This window comes from Spodoptera frugiperda, chromosome 4, assembly GCF_023101765.2.
Source record: "Spodoptera frugiperda isolate SF20-4 chromosome 4, AGI-APGP_CSIRO_Sfru_2.0, whole genome shotgun sequence".
Lineage (NCBI taxonomy): Eukaryota > Metazoa > Arthropoda > Insecta > Lepidoptera > Noctuidae > Spodoptera > Spodoptera frugiperda.
In genome coordinates, this window is record NC_064215.1 from 10,735,602 (window position 1) to 10,760,338 (window position 24,737).

Consider the following 24,737-nt stretch of genomic DNA (forward strand, 5'->3'; position numbering starts at 1 on the left):
GTAAATTGGGAAGTAAATCCGTAGTTGTTTAAACATTGTCTCACGGTGTTATTGTCCTCAAGTGTAACCAAATATGTGGCACGTGTAGCGGTGCATCAGTGGCTACGTGTTTGCTACAACATGGATTGTCAGGGAAGGCTCGTAAACCAAACAAACTCTGGTTGAACTTTTCAACGAACGAAGAGTTTTTGCAAACAATGTTTCTTCTCTAATTATTGGTTTTAAAATCATCTTTCTTTTGACTACATATATCACAGAAATCCTATAGATGAGTTTGTTGGTATTGAAAACTAATTAAATTATGTTATTTTTAAAAGAAAAGGTAAGTCTTTACTTAATTATTACCTCCATCCTAATTTAATAATACCATCTAAACATAAAACTAATTTCGAATGATTTATGAAATACTTTTAATTACGATAAAATAAATTTGGTCGATCATGGAAGTCAGATAAGATTTATAAATGTTTACTAGTTAATTTTTAACTAACAAAAAACCCGCCATACATGAAAAAGTAATGCATTTTACCAGTTTTTTTTCTATTATAACAAATTCTATAACTATTTTAACAAAACACAGGAGTGATGTAATCGAAAACACACCTAAACACCATAAATCTACAAGCTACTATCAGAAGACCCATTAATTAAAAACCCAAACAAGAAGTATTAAATCAATTTATCGACATTTTTGCATATACTATAGCGGCATCGACCGTTGCGAAGGTTGTTCACAACAGCTTAATCAATCAATGAAGACAAATCCGAATGCCACACAGGTATGTCCGCTTTATCTGAGATCTTTGCATATACTATGGAGACAGCGACCTGTACGAAGGCTACTCGACAGGCTTATGTAACTCGGTGCACAAACTTGAGAATGCGGGGACTCAATGGTACAAATCTTACGACAACTGAACTTGTAGTTCAGGACAAGGATTTAGAAAGATGAGATTTCGAAAAAACTGCGTCTCGTGATAATTGTTATCGAAGCGGTTTCGTTTTCTTCTTTTTTTGGTTAAACTTTAAAGGTAAGTTAAATTTTTCAAATCATTTTTGCGAATTAAAATGCCTTAAAAAATGTAACTTACTTACACTGACATTTTAAATATCATCATCGTGTGAAAAATGTGTGTCTACATCAAGGGCCACAGTACGAGTTTGCTTTACGTTTAACAAGAGCGCGTTCGGCTCTCTGATTGGTTGGTCCATCCGAACCGGCCAATCAAAGCGCTAAACGGACTCTCGTTTCGATTGCGTTAAACGTAAAGCAAACTTGTACAAAGGACGGAGTGTTTACCGAAATCGCAAAGCTCGGCAGGTTGGAACTTAAAGATTGCAGGTTCAATTTTATCAGAAGCTGCAACATGGTCTCTGTCTAATGTGTTGTCCCTTTTTTTACGTGGCACAGAAATAGTTTAATTGTGATAACAAATATGTTTTCTACTCTATCATCACACGGCTGACTGCAAATATACGAACTAGAAAAACTTTCCCATCGTTTTTATTAATATATGCACAAACAATAACTCCGCATATGTAACATATAAAACCCGGAAGTATGGAACAAATATGCGAAATGCCAACCATTTTATATTGACAGTCAAATATTAATATTATTTTTGAAAAGGTTTTTTTCGGTTCGGGACGGAAAAATATTATATTGGGTTTATTTTTTCCTATAATCCTTCGGAGTATGGAATTTGGAATTGATATATAAAATACCATTGATATTACATACAGTTTCAACATCAACAGGCCGGCCAATGCAATAACTATATTAGCACCTTGTAACAAGTACTATACTTTTTTCTTATAACTAGTGGTTACCGTCGCCGATCACATCCCTAAGGACACGGAGGTGCTCACCTCATGCAGAGCACACCGCCAGTATGGTCCACCGTGTCCTCCAGGTGGTCCTCGCAATGACGACACCCGGGCGTTTCCTCCCGCCGAAAAGCATTATACCTTAACTCCATGATTTTCCTTCTTTACCGACTATTTTTATAGGATCTATGGAAGAGTCAGGACTTGCCTTCTTCTAAAGAAGGGTGATCTTGCAACAGCCATTTTGTTTCAAACGAATAATTTATTTAAATATGCCTTTGACGTAATTTAACAATTTAGCAGAATTAGTCTCACAACCGTTTAAATATTTGATTAGTTTGTAGTCTAGCCATGTCAATAAGGACAGTTTAACTTTTTGCCGTTGAACATCAGTACTATCAGCGTGACTGGGCGAATTATTATATATTATATGTTGTACATAATTCATAATACATAATGATTTGTATCTGGGGTCAATAACATTACACATCACCTCATCATAGTTAGTTTACGATTTCTCATTTTTAAACTCCTTCTATTTTTACAATCATTCTCCACTTTGGGACCATTCTCAAATGTCTTTGGAACAGTTCTAAGTCATTTGCTTAAACTAGATTCGTTTAAAAAGTTTCTTCTCTTACACCTAGCGATCTATCCCCCTTCAAACTTGCTGGGACTAGGACGCAGTTTTATAGATTATTTGGAACTGTATCATTCTTTAAGATTATAAAGTAATTATAAAGGACATTCGGAGGTCCTTTCTTTGCCAATTTTCTACATTTCTCTAACTACACATTTGCTCATTAAACGCACTTCTCAGAACGCACTCAGATAGCAACAAAACCTCCAGAAACCATATAATAATGCAAGTAATTTTTATCAATCCCTCAAACGATACCAAAGATAAGACAATTCACCACCACAATCTAATTTAAAATTTGTTTTTATCAAAATAAAGGAACGTTAAAACGTTTGTGGCTTGAATGCAGGGTACACAATGGGCGAAAAGTGAGGGTGCACATTATCAGCCGTGAGGCCGTTCCGATTCAAACCCATTGACCCATTGTGATCAAACCCACTCTTACAAAGATAGGGCACATTTATCTTAATTTAGCTATTTAAATGGGAATATGCACGGAGACCGAAATCCATTCTTGTGCCATGACCTTTTAAGAGGTAAAAGCTAGTTATATTTCGTGGTCTCATTGTCTATCAAAATATTTGGTAATATCACATTAATATAATAAATGTGTAAGGTTTTTGTTTGGTTGTTGTTTACTGATCGAATTTTGATGAAATTTGCTATACAGACTTAAGTATAAGCTGACTTGGGTGATAGGATACTATTTATTCCACGGAAACGCGGGTGAAGCCGTGGCATAAGCTATTTATCTATACATATTTGCTAATATTTTAGTTTTTACCATACATTATCGTACATCATATGTCGCTGTTTCAATTTAAAGTGCCTGCACTAAGCCCTAAACCCTATTGCTAATAAATCTTCTCAAAACTTGGAGAAAAACTCAAAACCAACTCCAAATTGAGTTCTTTATATTAAGCTAAGGAAGTTATTCCAATTCTTTATTTAGCGAACCATTATAATTAGAGATTAAACAAAGAAAGACATTAAGAAATTCTTAGAAATAACAAAACTGCCTCATACAGATTGCTTAGTAATATTTCACCAAGTTTATGAGTTAATGAAGCCTGAAATTAAAATGGGGGAGTGAGAATGGATGTAACAATATATCTCCTGGCCCACGATTTAAATTATAACACAATGATTATACGGGATCAATTAAAGATTTTTTTTAAACGCATTCATTTTTGTATGCAATTTGATGGGGTTTGTATTCAAGTTTTAGAGAGAAAAGCACTTTGCATCTGTCTCTTTTTATTCAAATATTAAAGCCAATAGAGATAAGATAAGAACTTAAAAAAGAGTTATAACTTCTATCAATTTGATTTGGTAGATAGTCTAGATAGTAGATACGCATAGATCGAAATATTTTTTATAGTAACTTTTTTTAACGGGTGAAAATTAACCAATGACTTCTCCCACCTTGGGCGAAGCGACAGGAGTGTCAGACTCTTACTGACTAAAAACCACCCCATTCCTACTCCTGCTTTTCGAGTCGGAGCCCTAGTAACCCGCTAGGCGTTCCGCAGTCCCGTTTTTTACTTTATATTATATTAAAATAAACAGCACATTTGATTACCCTCATCGAAAACATAAAACAAACATCGTCATATTAATTTGAACCCCTCAAGGCACTGACAAGATTCCACTACTCAATCTTAAACTAGTTTGTCATACACGCCGTGAGTCCACGCTGTCATTTCGTCCCATTTGAAGTCAGAAAGCCTAATCAGTTCAGTGCCTAAAGGCAAGACCTAACAACTGATCATTACTCACAAAAATGATGCAGTCCATAGCCAAATATGGCTGCTCCACTTACCAACATCACTTTTTTTTATTTTTTCTACTGACATGTTTAATAATAGTTGCCACTGAAATAACAGTTATGGGTGATCAAAGTAAATACTGTTGAATTGTGAATTAATTTATTTGGATCATTCGCTTTTGATATAATAGGTCGGGGTTGGCATGGGACCTTAAATGCTTTTGCTGCTGCTGTCACAGAAGTAGGAGTTGTTATTGGGTAAGTCAAAAACACCAAACAGATTAATATGGTTATACAATTAATTCGCATTTGAACTGGCAAGCTGGTAGTAAATATCGCAAAGGCCTAGAGTACAGTATGCTTAGTATGAGTTTGCTTTTCGTTTAAAGTAATCGAAACGAGAGCGCGTTCGGCGCTCTAATTGGTTGGTTTATTCGAGGCGGTGTCGGTATTGGTGTTCGTTCAACGTAAAGCAAACTCGTACTAAGGGTACATTTATTCGGATAATCGATACCAAGGATGTTCTGTTTTCTTTTCCTCGATGTGTTTAGAACTTCCAATAATTAGTCGTATGTATCCTATACCTAGTATGAAACTGGAGCCAAATTAGACCAAAAATAAAAAAACGTGTTTGAAAATTAACAAACTTATAATAGTTCCGAGTAAAACAACACATGATAAAAATGCAAGGCGAAAGTTTAATTAACTAAGCACTAAAAAGAAAGACGAAAATTTCCCCTCTAAGTCTAAACTCCGTACACTTTTTTCATGGCAGACAATTACTAGATGCTGTAGCTATAGCAACAGCAGAAACAAAGCAACCCGGATACAGAATCAGTTAACTAAGACAAAATAAACCAGCAACACTATCGGCGTATCGCTAACTAACATTTAAATGTCTGCCCGCCATCAATCGGCCATTTGCAAATTAATACTGCCTCGGGCGCACACAAGTGTCCACAAATCAAAATTCTTTTTTTACTATCGGCAACATTATTTGAGTAATAGCTACTGCTCCGGATTCACCCGCTGCTTGGCTGTTTTTATGTAACAAATGATGCAAAATTTTCTTATTGGTCACAAATAGTTAGCTCGCGAACCAATTTTTACGAAATACTCAATACAAATTTCCCTTAAGTGAGGTTAGAAAAAGACAAATAGTAGCCTATATAACTACCCATCCCTTTAACTATCTCCAACTACTTTAAAAATCTAGTCAATTCGTCGCTCTGTTTTGCCGTCAAAGACGGGTAAATAAACAGACACGCACACTTTCGCATTTACAACATTAAGCATGGATAGTGACCGGTGATTCACAGGCTACGCCCCATTGTTAGACAGATTTTTTTACCAGCCAGTGTTCTAGGCGGGTCTGACTGAACAAAAATAATTACATACAATTTTAAATCTGTGGAACGCAAAAGTCACACGGATTCCATAGAGTATTGTTTTTTTTTTGTGTAGTGTTAAAGTTCAGGAGTAATTGCTATGCGTTGTGTGGGTCAGTGATGGGGTGGTTTCGAGTATAACGGTTTTGTTTTTGTACCGTTTTATTTTTATTTACGTAATATTTTATTGCAACGTCGCGCCTTTTATCCCCGAAGGGGTAGGCAGTATGCCACTGTATAATGTAGGTGTACACCCACTTTTCACCATTTGGGTTACAAGTCCCATGTATTAAGGGGTGAAAATCATAATTTATTATATCACCATTTAAGAGATTACATAAGCAAACTTCTAATAAGGAACTCTTATAAGCAGATATTTCTAATTAGAGTAGTGTAGTCTAGCTTGATTATTAAATCTACATCTATAAAAGAGTAGTTAACTATAGTTAATTAGCTTTGTTTTAAAATTTATCTTAATAAAATATTGTAACTAGTTAAAACCACTTTCACACATATTCACTAAAGCACTAACTTCTAGTTAATAACTAATAACTACTTCTAGTTATTACAAATAATAAAATTGTTTAATTATTGACATCATAAATATCTTTCTCCAATAAATTCTTGTTTGTATTAGCCGCTAACTTCAGTAATGGACTGACTGATAATTTCCAATAGATTTTTTTTTTCAAATTGACAAAGTAGGTTCTAATAAGAAGTGGTTCCCTTGCTCTAACTGTCAAATAAAAAATAAGATTAAAGCTGACACATTACCATCACAAAGAACATTTAACTGCAGGTCCAAATGGATGTTGGGATCTGATAAACATTATCTCATTTAGTTAGAAATGAAAGGAAAAATATTAGAGTTATATGACACTATTCTATGGTTTATATTTGTCATGCTTATCCTATCCTTTATTTTGTTATGTAAGTCATGGGGGCCCAGAGGTTTAAGACCTAAGTCGAAGAAGTCTCCTCATGCATTAGTGTGTGGGTTCGATACCTACCAAATGGTAAGTACCAATGTGACATTTCTGAGTTGCATATACTTTCTAAGAATACTTAGACATCACTGACAAACAGTAAAGGAAGACATTTTAGGCAAACTTGGGCTTATAAGTTTGAAATCACAAACCCGCATTAAGCGAGTATTATTAATAATATTTAAACCTTCTCCATGTGAGACGAACGGCTTGGTCAGCAGTGGCCACTGATGATGAAACCACAGCTTTCTTATCAGATTATTTCTCATTCTTAAAACAAACATTTAATAAAGTTTCCAGATAGAAAAATTTACCTCTATCTATGTCTTATTAGTTTTCAGTTTCATATAAGATTCTTATTAGTAGCTGGAACAAGATTTCAAGGAATTCAAGATCTTATTGTAATTAAAATAAATTTACTTTTTGCAGAGCAGGTAAACCTGTAACATAGTACTTATGCCTATACCTACCCCATATAGAACAAAGAGTGTGTATATATCTAAGTGTTTTTGTGATTATTTAATTAATATACGTAGCTATTATTATTAAATGTTTAATTATCTTTAAAAATTAACTAGTTCCAACACAAAACATGTTTAAACTACACATACTTTCGAAGTTATACGAATCAAAACAATACATTGAGGTTAGGTTTTACTTCTAACAAAAATACTAACTAAAATCATTATAAACTAAAAAAATCTTCATCTTATGAACTTGTATCGGTCTTCTAATGGTATGGAAAACATATTCAGACATATTTTCATTGTTTATTCAAAGAAAACAACGATAAAACTTTTGAGGTTAGAATGTGATACAAACATGGTTTGTCAGTAACTTACCTGCATTGAATCAGCGCTGATGATCTCTGTCGCGAACTTCTGCGCTAATTCTACACTTAACTTAGTCTTTCCAGTTCCTGTTGCACCCAAAATTATCACCATAGGCACTTTAGAAGATATCACTGCACGGAGAGCCATCGTAACACCGAAACGCACGAACTTCACTATTGTTTTGGTCTTGACGGCTGTCAAAGTGTCAACTTCTCGCACCGCTTCGTTTGAAGCAAAGGAATTACGTTTACTGCCAAAGTGATAATTATTGTTATTAATAGAAATATCTATTTAGAATCGGAAAGTACGAGTAGATACGGCTTTGTTTATTTATTCTCTCTTCATACATTGTTAATCTACTCAATACATTCTCTCTCTTTATATCTGTGTTCCTATATTGAGAGTATTTATGTAGATAGCGGTTTGTTTTGAAAACATGTTGCAATAATGTATTAGATTCATTGTGCAACATGGACTTTCTTCTTTCACATTAGTGATAGGTAACCTATAGTTCAAGAAAGTCGGAGTTAAGGGCTTTGACGTCAATCCAATGACAGTATAAGTAACTAGTAAGTACATAACTATCTTTAATTTGTCGGGCACAGTTCCAACTCAGTTTTAAAAGATTTATTTACTGTGACTTCAGGAATATCTTTTGTCTGATCTGGAGCATTTATAAAGCAATAAGTGTCCACTTATTTCTTAGAATCTCAATGGATATCAACTGGTAAAACTCCTTACGAGATATTGAGGGTAGATTTTATTCAAGTTTATTAGTCTTTTAAATACATACTTACAATATTATTATCGTCGTTCTATCAGACTGCCTCGACGACCTAGTAGTCAAAAGATCCACTGCTACTCTGCCCAATGGTCTCAGGTTCGATTCCCGGATCAAGTAGATTATTACTTAGTTAAGGTTTCGATTTTAGGAGTCCTCAGTATTTAATAGCAAGTTTTTCTACAACTTGTACGATAATTCTTAAGTCTGGCTGAGGTCAGACTGGTAATAAGTAGGAAGTAGGTGATAGTGATTACTTATGCCTCTGCCTACCCCTTAGGGGGATAGGTGTTATGTATTATTTTTAACAGGACTTCTCCATTCTCAATGTTTTATTCTGATTTTGTTTTCCTTTTATTTCTACTTCAATCTGTTGTAGCTGTTTCCAAAATTATCATGCCATTGCTTTTACTACTTTTACTTTTATTTATGTGTGTGTGTGTGTGTGTGTGATGTGTTTTATTCAAGTTTAATTTAATATGGCATATTCATTTGTTCAGTATAGGGTAGTTGAATAAATGAGGAAAATAGAATAAAAATCAAAAGTCAAATGATTTTTTTTATTAAGTCAGACCAGATAGGGCTATGGAAACCCAAACGTACCCAACAGGTACATAATCACAGAATCTATACTATACAATACAATGATTTTATTTATCCCAAATTACAGCGAATAAGTATAAAAATCACATTAATTAGCCCACTGTTCCCAAGCTCTCTCCGGATCCGACGTAAGCGTTTAATATGTATAGTCAATGCAATACAATGTATCAGTGTTTCCATACACATAAAGGAACAAAACCAAAAAAAAAATATCTCTGTGTTACAATAGTATCCCAAAAAATTAGTCACATAAGTACAAAGGTCCTTAGACATAAGAGCGTCGCTTCAAAGATTGCAGAGTGCAATATTAATATTAGGCGGAATCTATGTTGCGCCCTGCATTCCCTGTAGCGGCGCGCGCGCACCCCGCCGGCCCGCGGCCTCTCGTCACAATAACTACATCGGGCGCGGCCGGCGGCGGCTAGGTGTTACATACATACGGATACTACACAAAGAATAAAAGGAAATCTTTTACATATAACAGGACTTATAATTTTATAACCCGACCTTAACTATATACAGTTCAACCTAAACTTATCAATAATTCCTTTCCATTTTGCCAGTGGTGGAAATGTGCCTTGTCACAATAGTGTTCACAAGAACGTGCTTCTACACTTGTCAACACTTACATTCACATTCTGTCTCCGATTTTTATAAAGCTGTCATTTCTTACCATTAACATTTAACTACTGACTTTTTCTTATGGGTCTAATTACACTGGTCGTCATCACCAAGCAACCGATTACATTTTGGATAACTAAAACCATTATTATCTTTATTTAATTATGTCAAGATATGAATTAACAAAAAATAAATGCAGGTACAACATTCGAGGATCCGTAACTCTCCAGTTAAGAAAACTAAACGATTACTAGGAAAAAGACTCGTTAGTAAAAAAGATTGATCAAAGTATAATTATACTTAGTATTACCATTACAATCGTATGTACAATTAATCATCTAGTGGAAGATAAGATAAACATCTTTAATATCAATAACTTTCTTGTCTGTGTATGTACACTACTTAGAACAGCGCTATTCTAATCGTAGACATCGTTCACAAAAAATATGTCTTGCAACTAATTCGAGTATAAACCTAATATATATATACATGTACATGAACATAGCAAGGCACATTCCTCACACAATTAAAGCCTTCTCACTCACGTCGCTGACCTGTGCTTGATAAAACATCAACCTTCGGCACCTGGCCAGTAGAATAAAGGCGCGGCTAGACCGAAACAATCAACATCGGCTCGAGTTCCACTTCTGCACAATTTTGACGCTTTATTATCCTGGCCAGGCTCTAATGTTCAGTAAACACCAACTATTGCGAGTACTTTACTAACTTACCTGCATTAATAAAAAAATATAAAGAAAAAAAATGCAAAATTTACTATTAGTAGGTACTATGAGGAACTATGTCTTGGTTATTTTTTTTAATCGATCCTCTCCGGACCGTCATATTATATGGTATATAAGACTTGATGTTATTATCAAAATACACAGTCTATTATTTTCTTACGAATCGATGACTGTCGCTGAGATTATACAATTTACATAAAAACATATTATCTTAATGTCATAAATCATAATGAAATATGGTGTTTCTATTGTAATCCCAACATGCGAATGATTTTATATTGATTTCAATATTCTAAACGGCTTAACATTAATAATAATGTTTATAATTATAATAAGGTACGATGATCGTAAAATGAAGAGAAACTACATTTTCGGATAGCAAGCTCATGTGTGTTCGAGTTCCGTTCACACTTAGGTACAAATGGACTGTCCACAACTATTTTAACAAATCAAAGTCAAATATTTACGAAACATGACAAAAGACCTTTCATTCCTCGAAAGGCTTGTTACAGGTCCCATGTAATTAGGAAGCATGCCCATCGTCATGATATTTATTAAAGAGAAATCTAGTCAGAAAAAGCACGAATGCAATGTAGTAGTATTAAGGCTGCCAGAGTATTTTAAAAATTAATGTTGTGAACATAGATCCATACCAAAACGTGATACGACAAAGAACAGGAACGGTCAACATCAAAATAAAATTTTCGCGAATGGTCCGCATTTAAAACACTATCAAAAGGATAGAAGCCCCGACAGGGCGCTATGTAGTTACTTCTTATTAAATAGTCAATCTAAAAAGCCGTTATCACAATCACATGCTATCGTCGGTGTAGTTTCACATGATATAAAATTGCATACACATTACTCATAAAATCGTATGAATCAACACCATCATCTCATAATGGAAGCTGTATGTGCATCATTCTATTATTGTACAAAACATTATCGATTTAAAACGACCCAAAATTTATCAAACGATTCCAAATTAACGAAGATTGGTACCGAGTTAATAGGGCATTTCTAACGTAAAAAACAATAAGTGTTAAAAATTTACAAAATAACAAAAATAAACTAATTAAACAAGCTCGCCTATCCTAAAATGCAATTTACTTAAAGCAGTTAAAATAATAGTTTACTTAAAGCAATTAAAAGTAATAGTAATTGATGTATCACTTCAGTAACCCCACTCTCGCGAGTCAAAGGTTAAAATTGAAAATCCTGCGAATCGGGCCGAAAACATATATAGTGGCCATACATCTCCAGTCTGCTCACAAGCGCTTGACCACCTCTGACAAAGCTTTCAACTACCTGCACGTTCTCATTATATTTACAGCACTGACAAATTCATGCTCCTTTAAAATACTTAACTATTTAATGGAAGGTCCAGTAAAAAATCTTCATATCAACGTCTCGAAACAATATTTTAACAAATGTCATATCATTTTCGATCTGTCAACACGGAGTAAATCTGTATGTGCTATTTCAACTATGTATACTTTAATGATAAATTCAAAAAACATTTTAGAGGTATAAACCAGTCTACTAGTTCACGAAGCAGTCTGTAACTATTAAGATATTTTACTGAAGACCTAGGATTTGTCGTTAACAACAGTTTTATGGCTCACTTTGGCACTGCAAAATATCGTTTTGAGCAAAACAAACCTAGCGGTCAGTGTGTCATAATTATACTCTCGAGACCTTGCCAGAAGCAGAGTAAGCCGTAAAAGCTGAATATTTTCTTTGAAATATAACAAACTCCCGAATACCGACTCGACTGAGGACATTTTAGCAATCAGAACGGCAAGGGAGTCACCGGCCGCGCGGACGGGCGCAAATGTGCTACCGCGTCTTGGATAAACTGTTCCTAACGTTCACTAGAGCGTTGAGAAGCGCAACTTACATAAAAAGTTGACAGTCCATAAGTGTCCAGTCGAGTAGGCTATGTACAGTCCCTCAGTTGGAACAAATTGATTACCAGTCAGTAGCGCGGCGCGCTCAGTTTCGTCCGTAGCGCGTTGACAGCGCGGAGCGTAGTTTTTTCAACTTCGTCACAAGTTGGAGTTGCTTCTTCCTTAGCTTTTCCCTCTCGATGTCTTCATAGTTAAGTTTTTTGCAGAGCGCGGCCGCCTCTCTCAGAATGACAACTTTAGGCGCGCGCTCCTTGTCTTTAGTGGCCGGGATCTGCTTTTTGAGCTCATCAAAGAGATTTTTGAGGCCAATGCGTCGTAGTCTCTCCATGTCGTTGTGGATGGAGCGCCGTTCGATCTCGGGCGATTCGGCTTCAGAGTCAGTATCAGTGTTAGAGCGGCGTCCACGGCGGCCAGGGCCTCGGGCGCGGCGACGAGACGACGCTGCCGCTATGCTGGGCGGCGGTACTAGACGCTTCCTGGCTGCGGGCCGCGGGGAGCGCGGCGTGATGGCAGTCTCTACGGTGCGCTGTATGTGCTGGCGCTCCTGCGCAGAGGGCACGCGGGGCAGGGTGTCCGTGCGCACGTGAGTTTGCGATGGTGGCAACGGCTGCTGCGTACCAAGCGAGACCACGTCTATTTCCTCCTCTGCAACAAAAGAGAACATACGTTTAACATATTGACCCATAATTGGAAAAAGCCGTGACGGAACAGTTCGTGGAATCCCGCTCGCATTTACAGTTTTCATTGCTTGCATACTTTCATTCATATCTTTCATTACGCTCACATCACCATAAAAGGCGGGCGTCGATTGTCGTGGCTACATCTGTATACGATCGTAGGGGGCTAGATCTAGTTGGGGAGATGCGACTGCAGTGGTCAGGTGCGCGGGAGGGGGTGGGGGCGGCGTACGGCGGGGGAGGGCGTCGACCCCGTCGTACTACCGCAGCGTCTGCCGCCATCGATCCAGACGCCTGACGTCACGGCGCGCCATTCGCGCCAAAACGAGAGCGCGTGCGCGGCGCGGTGCCGCAACGTCCGCACTCAATGGAGTCCGGATTACCGAGCGGTGGACACGCTTTCCGGCCTCCGCCGCCACCATTTAACAAAGCATCGATCGAAATTAACTGTCACGTGAGAGTTGCACGATAACGACGGCCGGCTGGCTTACACGTTCCTAACTGACATACCAGCAGGACCGGTTCAGTCGCCGAGTTAAAAGCTGCACTATCGATCACGTTGCACTGCGCCTGGTATTTCTAATGTGTGAGACGTACGGGGTTGCATGGCGTCCATAGCGACCGCCTCAACACGGGCGCCTCACTGATATAATATACCTGTCTTTTCTAGAACCGCAACCATAGAGGCATACGACTCCCAAATGAACAGGATACCACCACCTTTTGGTGGTGTAGGTACTTACATCTAAGTTCTTATTGTAACACGAATAGTGGTCGTTGCGGAAACGGCCTAAATTCCGTCCGGTGCAGCAATGAAGCGATACGAGTGCTGAGAGTGCATTGTGGACTTCTATGAATGAGCTATGTAGGTGCGGGCTTCCATTTCACGATCGCGTTGCACCTAAGTGCGGATGTCGACGTTTGTCCGACTCGTGTTTACGTCGTAGTGCATGTTTCGCGGAATCCGTTCGCTGCACTATCCGGTTACACCAACAAATAATTATGTCAGCGGTTCATTGTGATTAAAGGTTACCGGCTGCGAGCTAAAACGTGTTGCTTGCAGTGCTATTTATGTACCTAACAAGGACGAGAGTTTCCGTTTAAATCTCCAATGCTTAAGTACTAGAAATAGAAACAAGTTACGTGGGCAGCTGGCCGATTCGATTACGAAACAGCGAGTCAGGGACGCGGCTAAATAGGTTCATTAAATTGCGCAGTTTTGCGCGAAAAAATTCTCATCAGACACATTTATCGAACGGCGCGACGATAAATTTATACACGAACGAGATCTTTTTACTACGTTTCCGCATAGTTACGCAGACGCTTATCGCTTACGCGTAGATCTAATTCGAGGATCGGCGCCTGTCGTCAAACACGCCTCGCTTACGTCTAAATCTAGGCGTGGGTAAGATCGCTGGCGCTATATCGAGCCACATAGACACACCCTGCCTGTTAGGATACACCATACTGGTAGCACCGACTGAATCTCCATATTTGGAAAGAGTTTTCGTTGACTAGGCCCCAAACTATTAGTCGCATTTTACGCACAATAAAGCTAAAGACCTAAGTGACAAACTGAAGGGGTTCAGTGAAACAGATTAGAGTGTGTAATCGAAAGGAAACACCGCGGGGTGAAAGACGTAAATAAAATAAGGTTGACAGTACGCGTAGGCGGCTATTGTGCGGGAGTCAATTTTCACGTGACGATTTTCTCCGTGGCGCCAACACGATTAACGGTCGCCCGAGAGAGTATTTGTTTCAGATCTGCGTGTAAGGCGATACGGCCGGTATTGTCGCGGTGCGCCGCCCGCCGGGATCCGGTCTAGTGCATATCTATTATATCTCCATCACTCGAGACGCGATTCTCAGATCCGCCGCCGTTCCAATTTTATACCAGAGATAATCCGCTTTTTATTGTTCGCCCGACCGACCGGTATACGAGTGGTGGGGTAAATCGCCAGCTCTCTCTCTTATACTAGCCCATATGTTTTCATGTCTAGATACTGTGCAGGCAAGACGTCGAACTTTATAAAAACTTTGCTGAATTTTCATTTTCGAAGATAAACAATGAATAAGCATTGTGAGCAAGGTAGGGACTAGTAGAGCCTGATTAGTCACAAATTCTAGGTAGCCTTAGCGTGAGAAAACAATGAGTCATAGATCTGCAGACTTAAGAGACTAACTTATTAATCGCCGGCGATCTTTGTAGACAGTTATTTTAAACCGGTACAGCGTAAGAGTTTCCCTGCTCGTAAAGCGTTGTAAATATTTTCCCTATAACTTTGACAGTTCTACGTTTCTTGTCGTAATTAAAGTTAATTGTAAATTAGTTACAAAGTTGGGTATGACATAAGGAAGAAAGCGAAAACTTTGCTTAGTACGGTGTACTGGGAAAACGGCAGGAGATCGTAAACAGAATGCAGTTATCATCTACCCGATCCGGAAAGTAGTAAAATCTAAATGTCCGTGTGAATTACTGCTTGTTGGACAGTCGAAGTCAATGTAAACAAGTAAAGACGTTAGAAAACGGAATGCAGACACTTAGTACAATGGTTCCGTCGAGTATGACCTGGTGAGGCGGGGGCTAGTGCACGCTCCGCTGGCCACGGCTTGAGGCCAAGTTCACTGGCATTTGAGCACGATAATTAAAAATTATCGTGACGCGCACGCGGCGCACGCCATCTTATACAGCCTGCTCGTAATGTCGGCTTAATTAAAAAATAAATAAAACCTTTTTTCATGTAATGCAATGGAAGCCTTTATGGACATAACCGTTTGTCTAAGTTAGCCATCGCAGTCGCGAATTTCAATAGTACTGCGTTATCTATCATAAATGTTCCTATTTAATCTGACGCGATTCTGTCGTCGCGATAAAATCATAATCCTAATGGACTGTAACTACTTTGGAACTAACAAAATTTTAAAGTACCTAAAGTAATAGAGGATCTTCGAAAATTAGCACAACCTGTATTTAATATCTGTATGACTGATATAAGTATATGCTAATTAGGAGTACGTAAGACGTACCAGTTTACCGAGTCAATTGCTTATGTTGATCACGGTGTTCATATTCCCACTGAACTTAATTACTTAATACGTCATGCTTATCGAACCCAAAATAATAATGACGGTACTGTTTTCACCACCAGCAGACGTGGGAAACAACAAATAAAAATAACTCATTACTAATACTACGTAACGTACACATTAGGTACGTACCTACGACGAAAATCGTACGCTATCAATGATAACGATACGCGGGTAGGTATCGAATAATCGCGTAGGCATCAATATACAGACAGATAGCCACTATTTCTGTAGTGTTACGCAACTAAGAAAACTCGGTCATCTGGTTTACTGGTAACCACTCGTAGTCGGCTAAAATAGACCGTTCGTAATTTATCGTATGGCGCATCGATCCACCATCATGGAGCGACCTTGAGTGCTGTTCGCACCGGCGGAAGTTCATGGACGGTACATATGCGTACAAAATGTGACGCAACCATTTTTTTATTACCCAATTAATGAGACATATGTGTATGGAGGCTCATTAACATTAAACATGCGAATTCCTAACCGAATTAAAGTGTGTAAGCCCACGGGTGTGAAACTACATTTTCTTTTTAATTTGGAAAAAAGGTTTTTCAAGCACTTTTGTTCTCAGACTGGGTGTGACGAGGTGAGTGATACTCTATGCAAGTTAGTACACGCACATACCTAAACTACGCAACGTAGGGTAGGGCCACCTAACGACAACGTTACTTTTCATTCTACAGGTCTAGACTATCTAATTATACGAGTTTCTACTACATAATTAAATGCAAGTAATTATAAATGTAGGCAAGTAGGACTTAGGTATAATAGAAGCCAGTAGACCACCTGACTCGGCCATAAGGATAATGAAAGATTTGATTAACGACCAAAATGAGTAAAACGTAAATGTCAGTCCTACACTACAATAACTTATAAAAAACCTGAAGAGACGACACTTCCTTAGTGTTTAGCATTCAAATGGGCAGTTCATTACGTCATAGTAAGTAGTTCGTGTTGCCGGGCAGTCACCAGCCACCACGCCCATCTGCGACCGAATAAGAAACCGGATCGTAATTATTATTTTATTACTAGATATGCCTGACTGGACTCACACAAGCACAACTCTCAGCTGTGGTTCAACGTCACCGCACTGTGGTCTAAAGACACCCTTAAAATGCAAGCAACATAAATTATAATGAGTACGGTTTCCATATAAAGCGCGCGACAATGTAATTGTGACGAATTTGGCAAAACGTGAGTATTAGACGCAATTAAACCTGCGATCATACTGCGTTACATAATCCGAATGTAACTTAAGAACTTGATAATAATGTATAATTGAATATTGTCTACAATCCTAACTAATCACATAAGTCGCCGACTGTCACGTGTTATCAACAACAATTCTTTAGAGCATTATTTTTTACGATTCGATAAGTGTTCGCCATTTTTGAATTGTTACGCAGCCTGTGTGAGTTGTAAGTGGACTTGGAACACGCACCCGGCTAAGCAAATACAAGTGAGCACCTACAACATTCCTCATTAAAATATTTCGCGATGTTACGAGATCAAACAGTAATATAACAGCGTTATCTTGTTGCGAAGTCGTTATATCAGTCGTCAGCGTGGCTTTAGTTTTTTTTTCGTGATAAGACAATACAAATTTATGTTAGGGTGTCACGTTGTAATAAGTACTATTGTTATCGGCATTGATAATGCGACGGTCGCGCGGAGGCCAAGATGGCGGCGCTACGATCGCGATGTGAGCGTATCAACACATTCATACCGATTGTTTAAATATCTAAGTGCATATTCTGTGGCGATAAGGCCCAAGGTCCTTTCCACTATGTATGTACATGCATACCGATCGACCAGTGAAATTACTTTATCGCTGCTTGATAAAGTGCTATTTAATATTATTATTTTTTTCGTTACACTGCCCTACTGGCCTAGTGCTGCGATTCGCGCCGAAATATTTACAGATAAAAACTTTCTCTATCTTTTGTGATCGTTGCGATCGCTGAAGCGTTTAACAACCACTTAATTTGTTTGTTTACCTTATTAAATAGCTGTTAATGTACTTTTAATTGAAGTGTGTAGGTATTTGTATGTGAGTACCTATATTAGCTTGAACTTGAATTTCTAAATCAAATGTAAATGTCTAAATGTCGAACAAGACTTTCGCTGGCATATTGAATTTATTAGCAGTCGAAGCGAAACATTACAATACGACTAAATTTAATTATGACTTTCGTGTAAGTAGGTACATAATCTAGTTGTGCAAACTGTCACCGGAGTTGATTTAACATCGGCGCTATTGAGTATAAATCATACAAGCAAATACATAGTTATTGAGATCAAATGTGGGCCAGGCTCAGTAACTAGGCGGGCGGGCAAGGCAAGGTTAGTCTAAATATCTGTTAAACTACCGGCCACAGTATTTAGGGCAGTGTAGTGTCAACTATCACTCGGTGAGGTACTTGGACATACCGACAGAAGTAGAGCACCGATTTAAAAGTATTTTAAACACATTTCTCGAATTTTTCAAGTAAAACTAACAGAGAACGTTTATTCGCGCGAAAATTCCTTTACAACAAATTATTCTCATTGATAACTGGGAAGATGAAAAGCAACTGTCAATCTATAATCAAATTGCAGATTCCTACCTATTACAATTTACTACAGCGTGTGAAAAATATACAGGTAGCTATATAACTGTTTTATACATAGCTACTTATGATATTTATATACATGGTATAAACCGCGCAAATTGCTTTACTACGCGTTCGAGGCCTTTGAATTATTATTATTACGCTTGGCGACACGATTAATGTTTCTTCTAAGACTAAAGAAAAATGGTAATACAATATTGCACGCGAACCTGTCTGATAAGAATGAATGACTGAATTGCAATAATGGCGGATGGCGGGAAACTTTGACATTTAATTCTGTATATTTTTTAAACCATAGCCAATTCGAATCCTCCGTAAGATTTATTTAGACATAGACAAGTAAGTTTATAAAATGAAGGTTTAAGTAAGTGCACATTCAGCCTCTTGTACTTTAAAACTAGAACATAGCCTTGGCTCACTGATTGATGCTATAATGTTTAGGGCGCCCAACAAACCGGATCTTTGTGTCCTAAATTGCCTTAAAGGAACTTACAATTCATAGCTAAACCAGTGGCCTACATTCAAGTTAAGATTTATTAATCAAGACTGTGCAATCTGACAAGATAGTAGCGTCAGGTCAAAACCACCCGCACTGTTTAAACATAGATAGTTATCTCAACTAGTTAACTCAATTATCAGACATAAAACTAAATTCTGTCAGTCTAGAATAAAAGAGAACAAGGAAAATAAGTAAGGAAAACAAGAAGTATTCATTTAAGAGTTAGTGGGCAACGTGTACTAACTAAAATGGCGCGAAAATGTGACAACTACAGGCGTACGGCTAGAGCTGCGTGGCGTAGGTACCAAGCGATAAAACCGCGCATGCGTCGCTCGTCGTAAATTCTTCGCGCCGCGCACAGTAGTGATGTGAAATATCTACATTACGCTTACGTTATTTTTTTATTTAATTTATTTTACCTAATTTGTTATTACATTTTCTAAATACATATTTGAAATCGGCTAGTGAATTAACGTAATTAGATTTTAGAAGGTATCTATAATGATATTCTTATCTGATAAAAGGCGCTTGCCGACTGATGTTCTATCACGATTGTTAAGACGCTGTCTATCAAATTGTCATCCGGCGAAGCTGGACATGAGAATACCGAGTTTCAAACCGGTCCAGCAAGCCGAGCAAGCTACACTTCAATGAGATTCCATTTCATTCCACTGCATTCTTACACAAGTAACGGACTAGACACGAGATAGCTGAGTGCAAGGGAGCCCGTGTATCGTTTACTTCATTTTCTACTAACTGTTAATTTAATTACGAAAGATGTCGACAATGTTACTATTTAATTTTCATCCAAAAGCTACGCAACAAGTTAAAATGTAAACAATCGTTCGCGGCCGATTGAATCAATTCAAACATGCTCATCGCGACCTTACGCACTGTTATCGATGATAACTAAATTGCTACTGTGCATAATATTATTAACATTGTTGATCATGATCGGATCCTATTTAAACAAACACAGACCTTAAAATTATAATTATACCAAATCGCGGTAAAAAGAAGAAATGTAATTTTCCTTAAAGTTACGAAAATAAATATTGAAACTAATCGAATCCATCATTTTAATAAATATAAGTACCCCGCGCCGCCGGCCGGCGGGAAGCGCCGCGCCGATTGCAAGTGGAGGATGCATCAAGGTCGGAACGTTTCGGTCGATGTACTTATGACCTTAGTTCCGTCTAAGCCCGTGACACGTCGCGAGACCTTTTACTTAGTTTGCATACAACTTTAATTCTAATTCTAATTAAACATGTCATTCCCGGGAGATGAGAGGCCGGCTACAAGCGTTGCGCAATCTGACATTAAGGAAGGTTGAGGCGTTCAAGGTCGCAATAGACGAAGGTTCCGGAAGAGCGGAAAAGCGGGTGCGTCTAGACGCGGCGGGGGACGCGGGATAGCGGTCGATATGCGCAGTTTCCCGCGCTTACATTCAGCGCCTGCGTCCTACCGACATTCCCGGTCAACCCAACTTTGCAAATACTTAGAGAAACATCTTACGACTTAGTGAGATAGACAGTCTTTTAGGCTTAAAGTAACTATAACTAGTTACTTTTGTAACTATAACTAGTTACTTTTAGTGCGTAATAATAAAATTGAAAATAATCGTTGTAAGAAACAAAAAGTAAACATTTCGAATTTGTTATTAAGGTCACCGATCGTCGCCGGCGTATCAATGGCTTCCCAATAAGCAAAAGAGGCCCTAACATCATCCATTTAAATTTTAAATCAAAGCGACAACACTTTACAAAGATTATATTGTAACTTTGTCACTGACATTGTGGATGAGGTTTTCACGAGAGTCAGACACGTAATATAGATAATCTATTTTAATTAAAAAATAAAGCATATACGAAGGCGATTCAGAATGAAGTACTGACCTGATTCACACGAGTCAGAGGGTGTTTGCACGCCGAGGTAGTCTAAGTGCCGCCGGGCCAGTGTGTATGAATGGTCAGCTGCTACCACGGCCGAGTCTCTCAAGAGGCGTAGAGCTGTGCCAGCTACATCTACCGAATGACGGAACTGTGGTGGTTCATCGCCGTCTATTGATGGTGGAGTTTCAGGTCTTGACGGTGACATATCTCTTCGAAGAAGACTCTGTCCTGGTGTGGTTGGTGTTGTGGTCGGATCGCTTGGGACAAATGTATTTCCTGGATGTACTAAATCCGCACAAGAGCCAGCCCACATACAATCATGGTGTACTATATTTTCTTTGTGTGGTTCTTCTTCCTCTTGTGTTTCCATTACCCTCCAGTCTTCATCGCTTTCTTGTAGCGGATCTGAAAAGTTGGCTGGAGGGAGGATGTCCAATTCGTCTGCTTCATATTGAACTTGAGTCCAGAACTCTGAAGTCTGTGTCAACCTGACAGAATCTTCGTCCAAGGCTTCCCAGATGTCAAACTGAACGAATGAATCTAACGGTGGCGACATTTTTAATTCTATATTCCTAAACACTAACTAATTTTAAAGCTAAGTCGAACTCGTCGATATCACAGGACCCTCTTATCACAGGGAAGATGCGCGCGATGAGGACAACGCACGCAGTCTGTAACAATAAGAACCTAGTGTTACTAAAAAATAAAATATTTAAAATTTTAAAACTAATGAAAACTTAAAAATAATAATGATTTAAATTAATTTCATGCATTTCATCAAGTGTGATGGTTCGAGGAAAATTTGCAAGTCAATAAAAATAAATACGAAATTTAAAAAAATATTAAATAAAATAAAATAACATTATTAATTTAGTTTTAATATTTGTTGTATAAAATTCCAGATTAATAAAATAAATGTACCTCATAATCGTTGTAGATAGATAGATATTGAATAATTAAAATCAATAACTAGTTAATTTCAAAGTTCACAAATCACGAAAATATTTCACTGTTATTCATAAACACCAAAATTTCAAAAAAATCACAAAATATTTAGTCACTACAGGAGAAGAGCACCCTGTTATTTACAAACAATCACAAACCGAAACAGCACAATGATAATTATAAGCAAGTGTCACTAAGGAGGAAGTGTCCACTGCGGTGCCCGAAACTAGACTGAAGTCTGGATACGAGACCGAACAATTTTAAAGAGTACATCGGCCTTGGGCCCTATCCCACTTTTGAGAAACAACAATTAGTCATTGTCCTGAGACCCACCCCCGCCATTTTTTTTGTTATTTTCTCTCTACCTGAACGAGAGCGATCCCATCACTAGTTAATCCCGCCAATTTTTTGCGTGCATCGCTCAACTTGAGTTGATAAAGATTTCCGTAAAATTGTTTTTGTTTACAAGCGCAGATCGGCGCGAAATGAGTGTTTACTAATAATAATGCAAATCAACGAGTTGTTTTCCCGCTAATTTGTGCCTTCAATACAATGCACGCGACATACCTACGACAGTGATACAGAATTTGTTAGTGGCACTTTGATAATTTTTTTGGTCAAAATTTTGGTTATTTTGAAGGTAGAGGAGTGTTTTATTAAAGTTACCTTCTACCTTCGAATACGCAAATAATAAATATCTACATTAGAAAAAAATAATTTTTCACAATACATATTATAAAGGTCCCTACATCCCACATAGTTTAGCCAATACAAGTTCACAACGAGAGGAATAGTTTTTGAAGTTTTCGAAAGTTTTCAAAAACTTAGGCACGGTTAGTAAAATTAGGACAAGTTAGTAAAAAAATAAAAGCTTGCAAAAATTATCACATCACACATTTACTTATGAAGCGGAAGGTAGATGCACTTATATCAATGACAAAGCAGATTATGGCGCATTTTTAACATTCACAAAAAAATATAATGAAAGTGGGTACAATTAACTTGAATATTTTTCGTGTAAAATTTAGGTACAAATTAAATTAGGTAACAAATTATGTCCATGCATTACGTTTAAAATATTATACAATGTTATTTTCAAGTACTTGTTACCAAAGTAATAGAACACTTGTGAAATACTTGTTTCATGTTTGTAAATAAATTTCATAAATATTGCACAATGAAAGCAATCTGATACAAAACATTATCAATACATAGATTTGTTTTTACTTTTTATCTACATAACACATTATGTAGGTAAATGAAGGTAACTTTTTAATATTGCACTAACTACAAGTTTGAAATAATTATTTCACAATATTTGACTATTCAATATTTTTCTAAGAGATTTTTAACCTTGGCTAATTTTCACTTTTACCAAGATATATTTTTCGCTATGGCAATTTTCTCGAAAATAATGGGAAAAATAAAACTGAAGTTACCTTCAATATTTATCGGAAAAATAAAAACTTTTTGGTGTCAGAAATAATTCTGCAAAATAGGTAGGTACACATACCGGCTTAGGATGTACCTACTTATAAATTTTTATCTTCGCAAAAAATATTTTTAAGAAATTAGTTACAATTCAACTACCCACAATTGCAGGTACCCTGATTGTAAGTTGCTTTGCCGCAACAATAAGGTAAAGAATTTGGGCGCTGCCAATTCGCAGAAAAACTCATTAAACCTATAGTATAGGTACGAGTTAGTCGGCAACGCCCCGCGCGCACAGTACCTAAGTATTTAGTACCCACTTACATTCGAAACTTAATGTAACGCTGGATAATATAATTAATAGCAAAAATTAATAAGAACAAAATGCAACACTTACCAAAAAGTTTTGTGCAAAACGCAATCCGGCGGCAGCCGGTGTATTACACAATTTTACACAAGATTCTTCAGAATCTTCGACAAAGTTTTTTCCGTACACACTGCGTAACACTCACTGAGAATATGCGATCGGTTATACAGTGTAAATTATTAAATACGATACTTCTTCCGAGACCTCCGATTGAGTTTGTCAAGCACTGAAACATTATTCGGGAGCCGGCCGGTTCTAAGGAGAGCCGCGCGTGCGATTCGATGGGCGCCGTGGACACGACTACCGACTACAAGCTAGATCAACGTATTGCACGAACCGCGCTGCGAGTAGCGACTAGCGGTCGACGAGCGTCGCCGGTCGCAGGCGAGCGGCGGGCGCGGTGACGCGGTAGCGCCCCTCTCACCCGCGCGTCCCGGCTAATTCGATGTCATTCACGAAATTCTCTGTAAATACGTACATATCCTGGTTGGATATTATCTAAACGTAAGCTCAACTTACTGTAGTAAATACATCATAACATTTCTTATATGTTTTGGATGAATTTGAAGTCGAATTTTGCAGAAGAATTTCGGTGAGCGCGGTTGTCTCGCGGGGTGGAGGGGTCGCTCGAAGAAGGAAATCAGCGCAGCGGCATTCAAAGAACACGAAAGTAGGGATGTGTGTGTGGCAGTTTTACGAGTGTGTGTTGGTCCGTCGAAAAGTCGTGAAGAGGCGAAGCGGGCGGCTAGATGTAGTCACCGCTGTAGCCTCACTCGGCTGCCGGCCTTGCTATGGGGAGATTGTGTCGCTTTGTTTTTTAGCAGCTGCAGATATCGAAGCCAGACGGTCAACATTCCTGAGGCGGCGAATTATGGCGCGAAGCAGAAATACCTGAGCGATTCTGATGAATTGCCACGTATTATTTACTGGACGTGTACACAGCAAACAATTAGCTTTTGTGAGGTCCCACAGCTGTAAGTACAGGTGTAGCGCGATCCTTAACCGAGATGAAGGTCTTGACCCCAGATGCTTGTATTAACGAGCCTTTTTATAGGTACGTTGCATTTGTATATTTCTGCGAAGCTTTAGCACTCTGTGTTACGGTCCCATGGTCGGTATTC

The 24,737-nt window shown here is 38.0% G+C and overlaps 2 protein-coding genes across 3 annotated transcripts in view; both read right to left on the reverse strand.

Annotated features, from left to right (window-relative positions):
• The window catches only part of LOC118272341 (tRNA dimethylallyltransferase), a 235,227-nt gene extending 227,543 nt beyond the window's left edge, over window positions 1-7,684 (reverse strand). The window contains exon 1 of the mRNA XM_050693272.1: window positions 7,452-7,684. Coding sequence (XP_050549229.1) covers window positions 7,452-7,589 — 138 coding nt within the window. The 5' untranslated portion in view covers window positions 7,590-7,684. The remainder of the gene's footprint in view (window positions 1-7,451) is intronic.
• A 1,085-nt stretch (window positions 7,685-8,769) lies between these two features.
• Window positions 8,770-23,975, reverse strand: LOC118272358 (myc proto-oncogene protein). Of its 2 annotated transcripts, none has more exons than XM_035588795.2 (3): window positions 23,647-23,975; window positions 20,877-21,544; window positions 8,770-12,745 (listed from the first exon to the last, which is right to left on the reverse strand). In XM_035588795.2, exons 2-3 carry the CDS (start codon window positions 21,427-21,429, stop codon window positions 12,186-12,188), a joined length of 1,113 nt encoding a protein of 370 aa, XP_035444688.1. In that variant the 5' UTR covers window positions 21,430-21,544; window positions 23,647-23,975; the 3' UTR covers window positions 8,770-12,185. The 2 variants fall into 2 exon arrangements, with proteins under 2 accessions (XP_035444688.1, XP_035444689.1); XM_035588796.2 differs by lacking the exon at window positions 23,647-23,975 and adding an exon at window positions 21,795-22,052.
• Window positions 23,976-24,737: the final 762 nt, after the last annotated feature.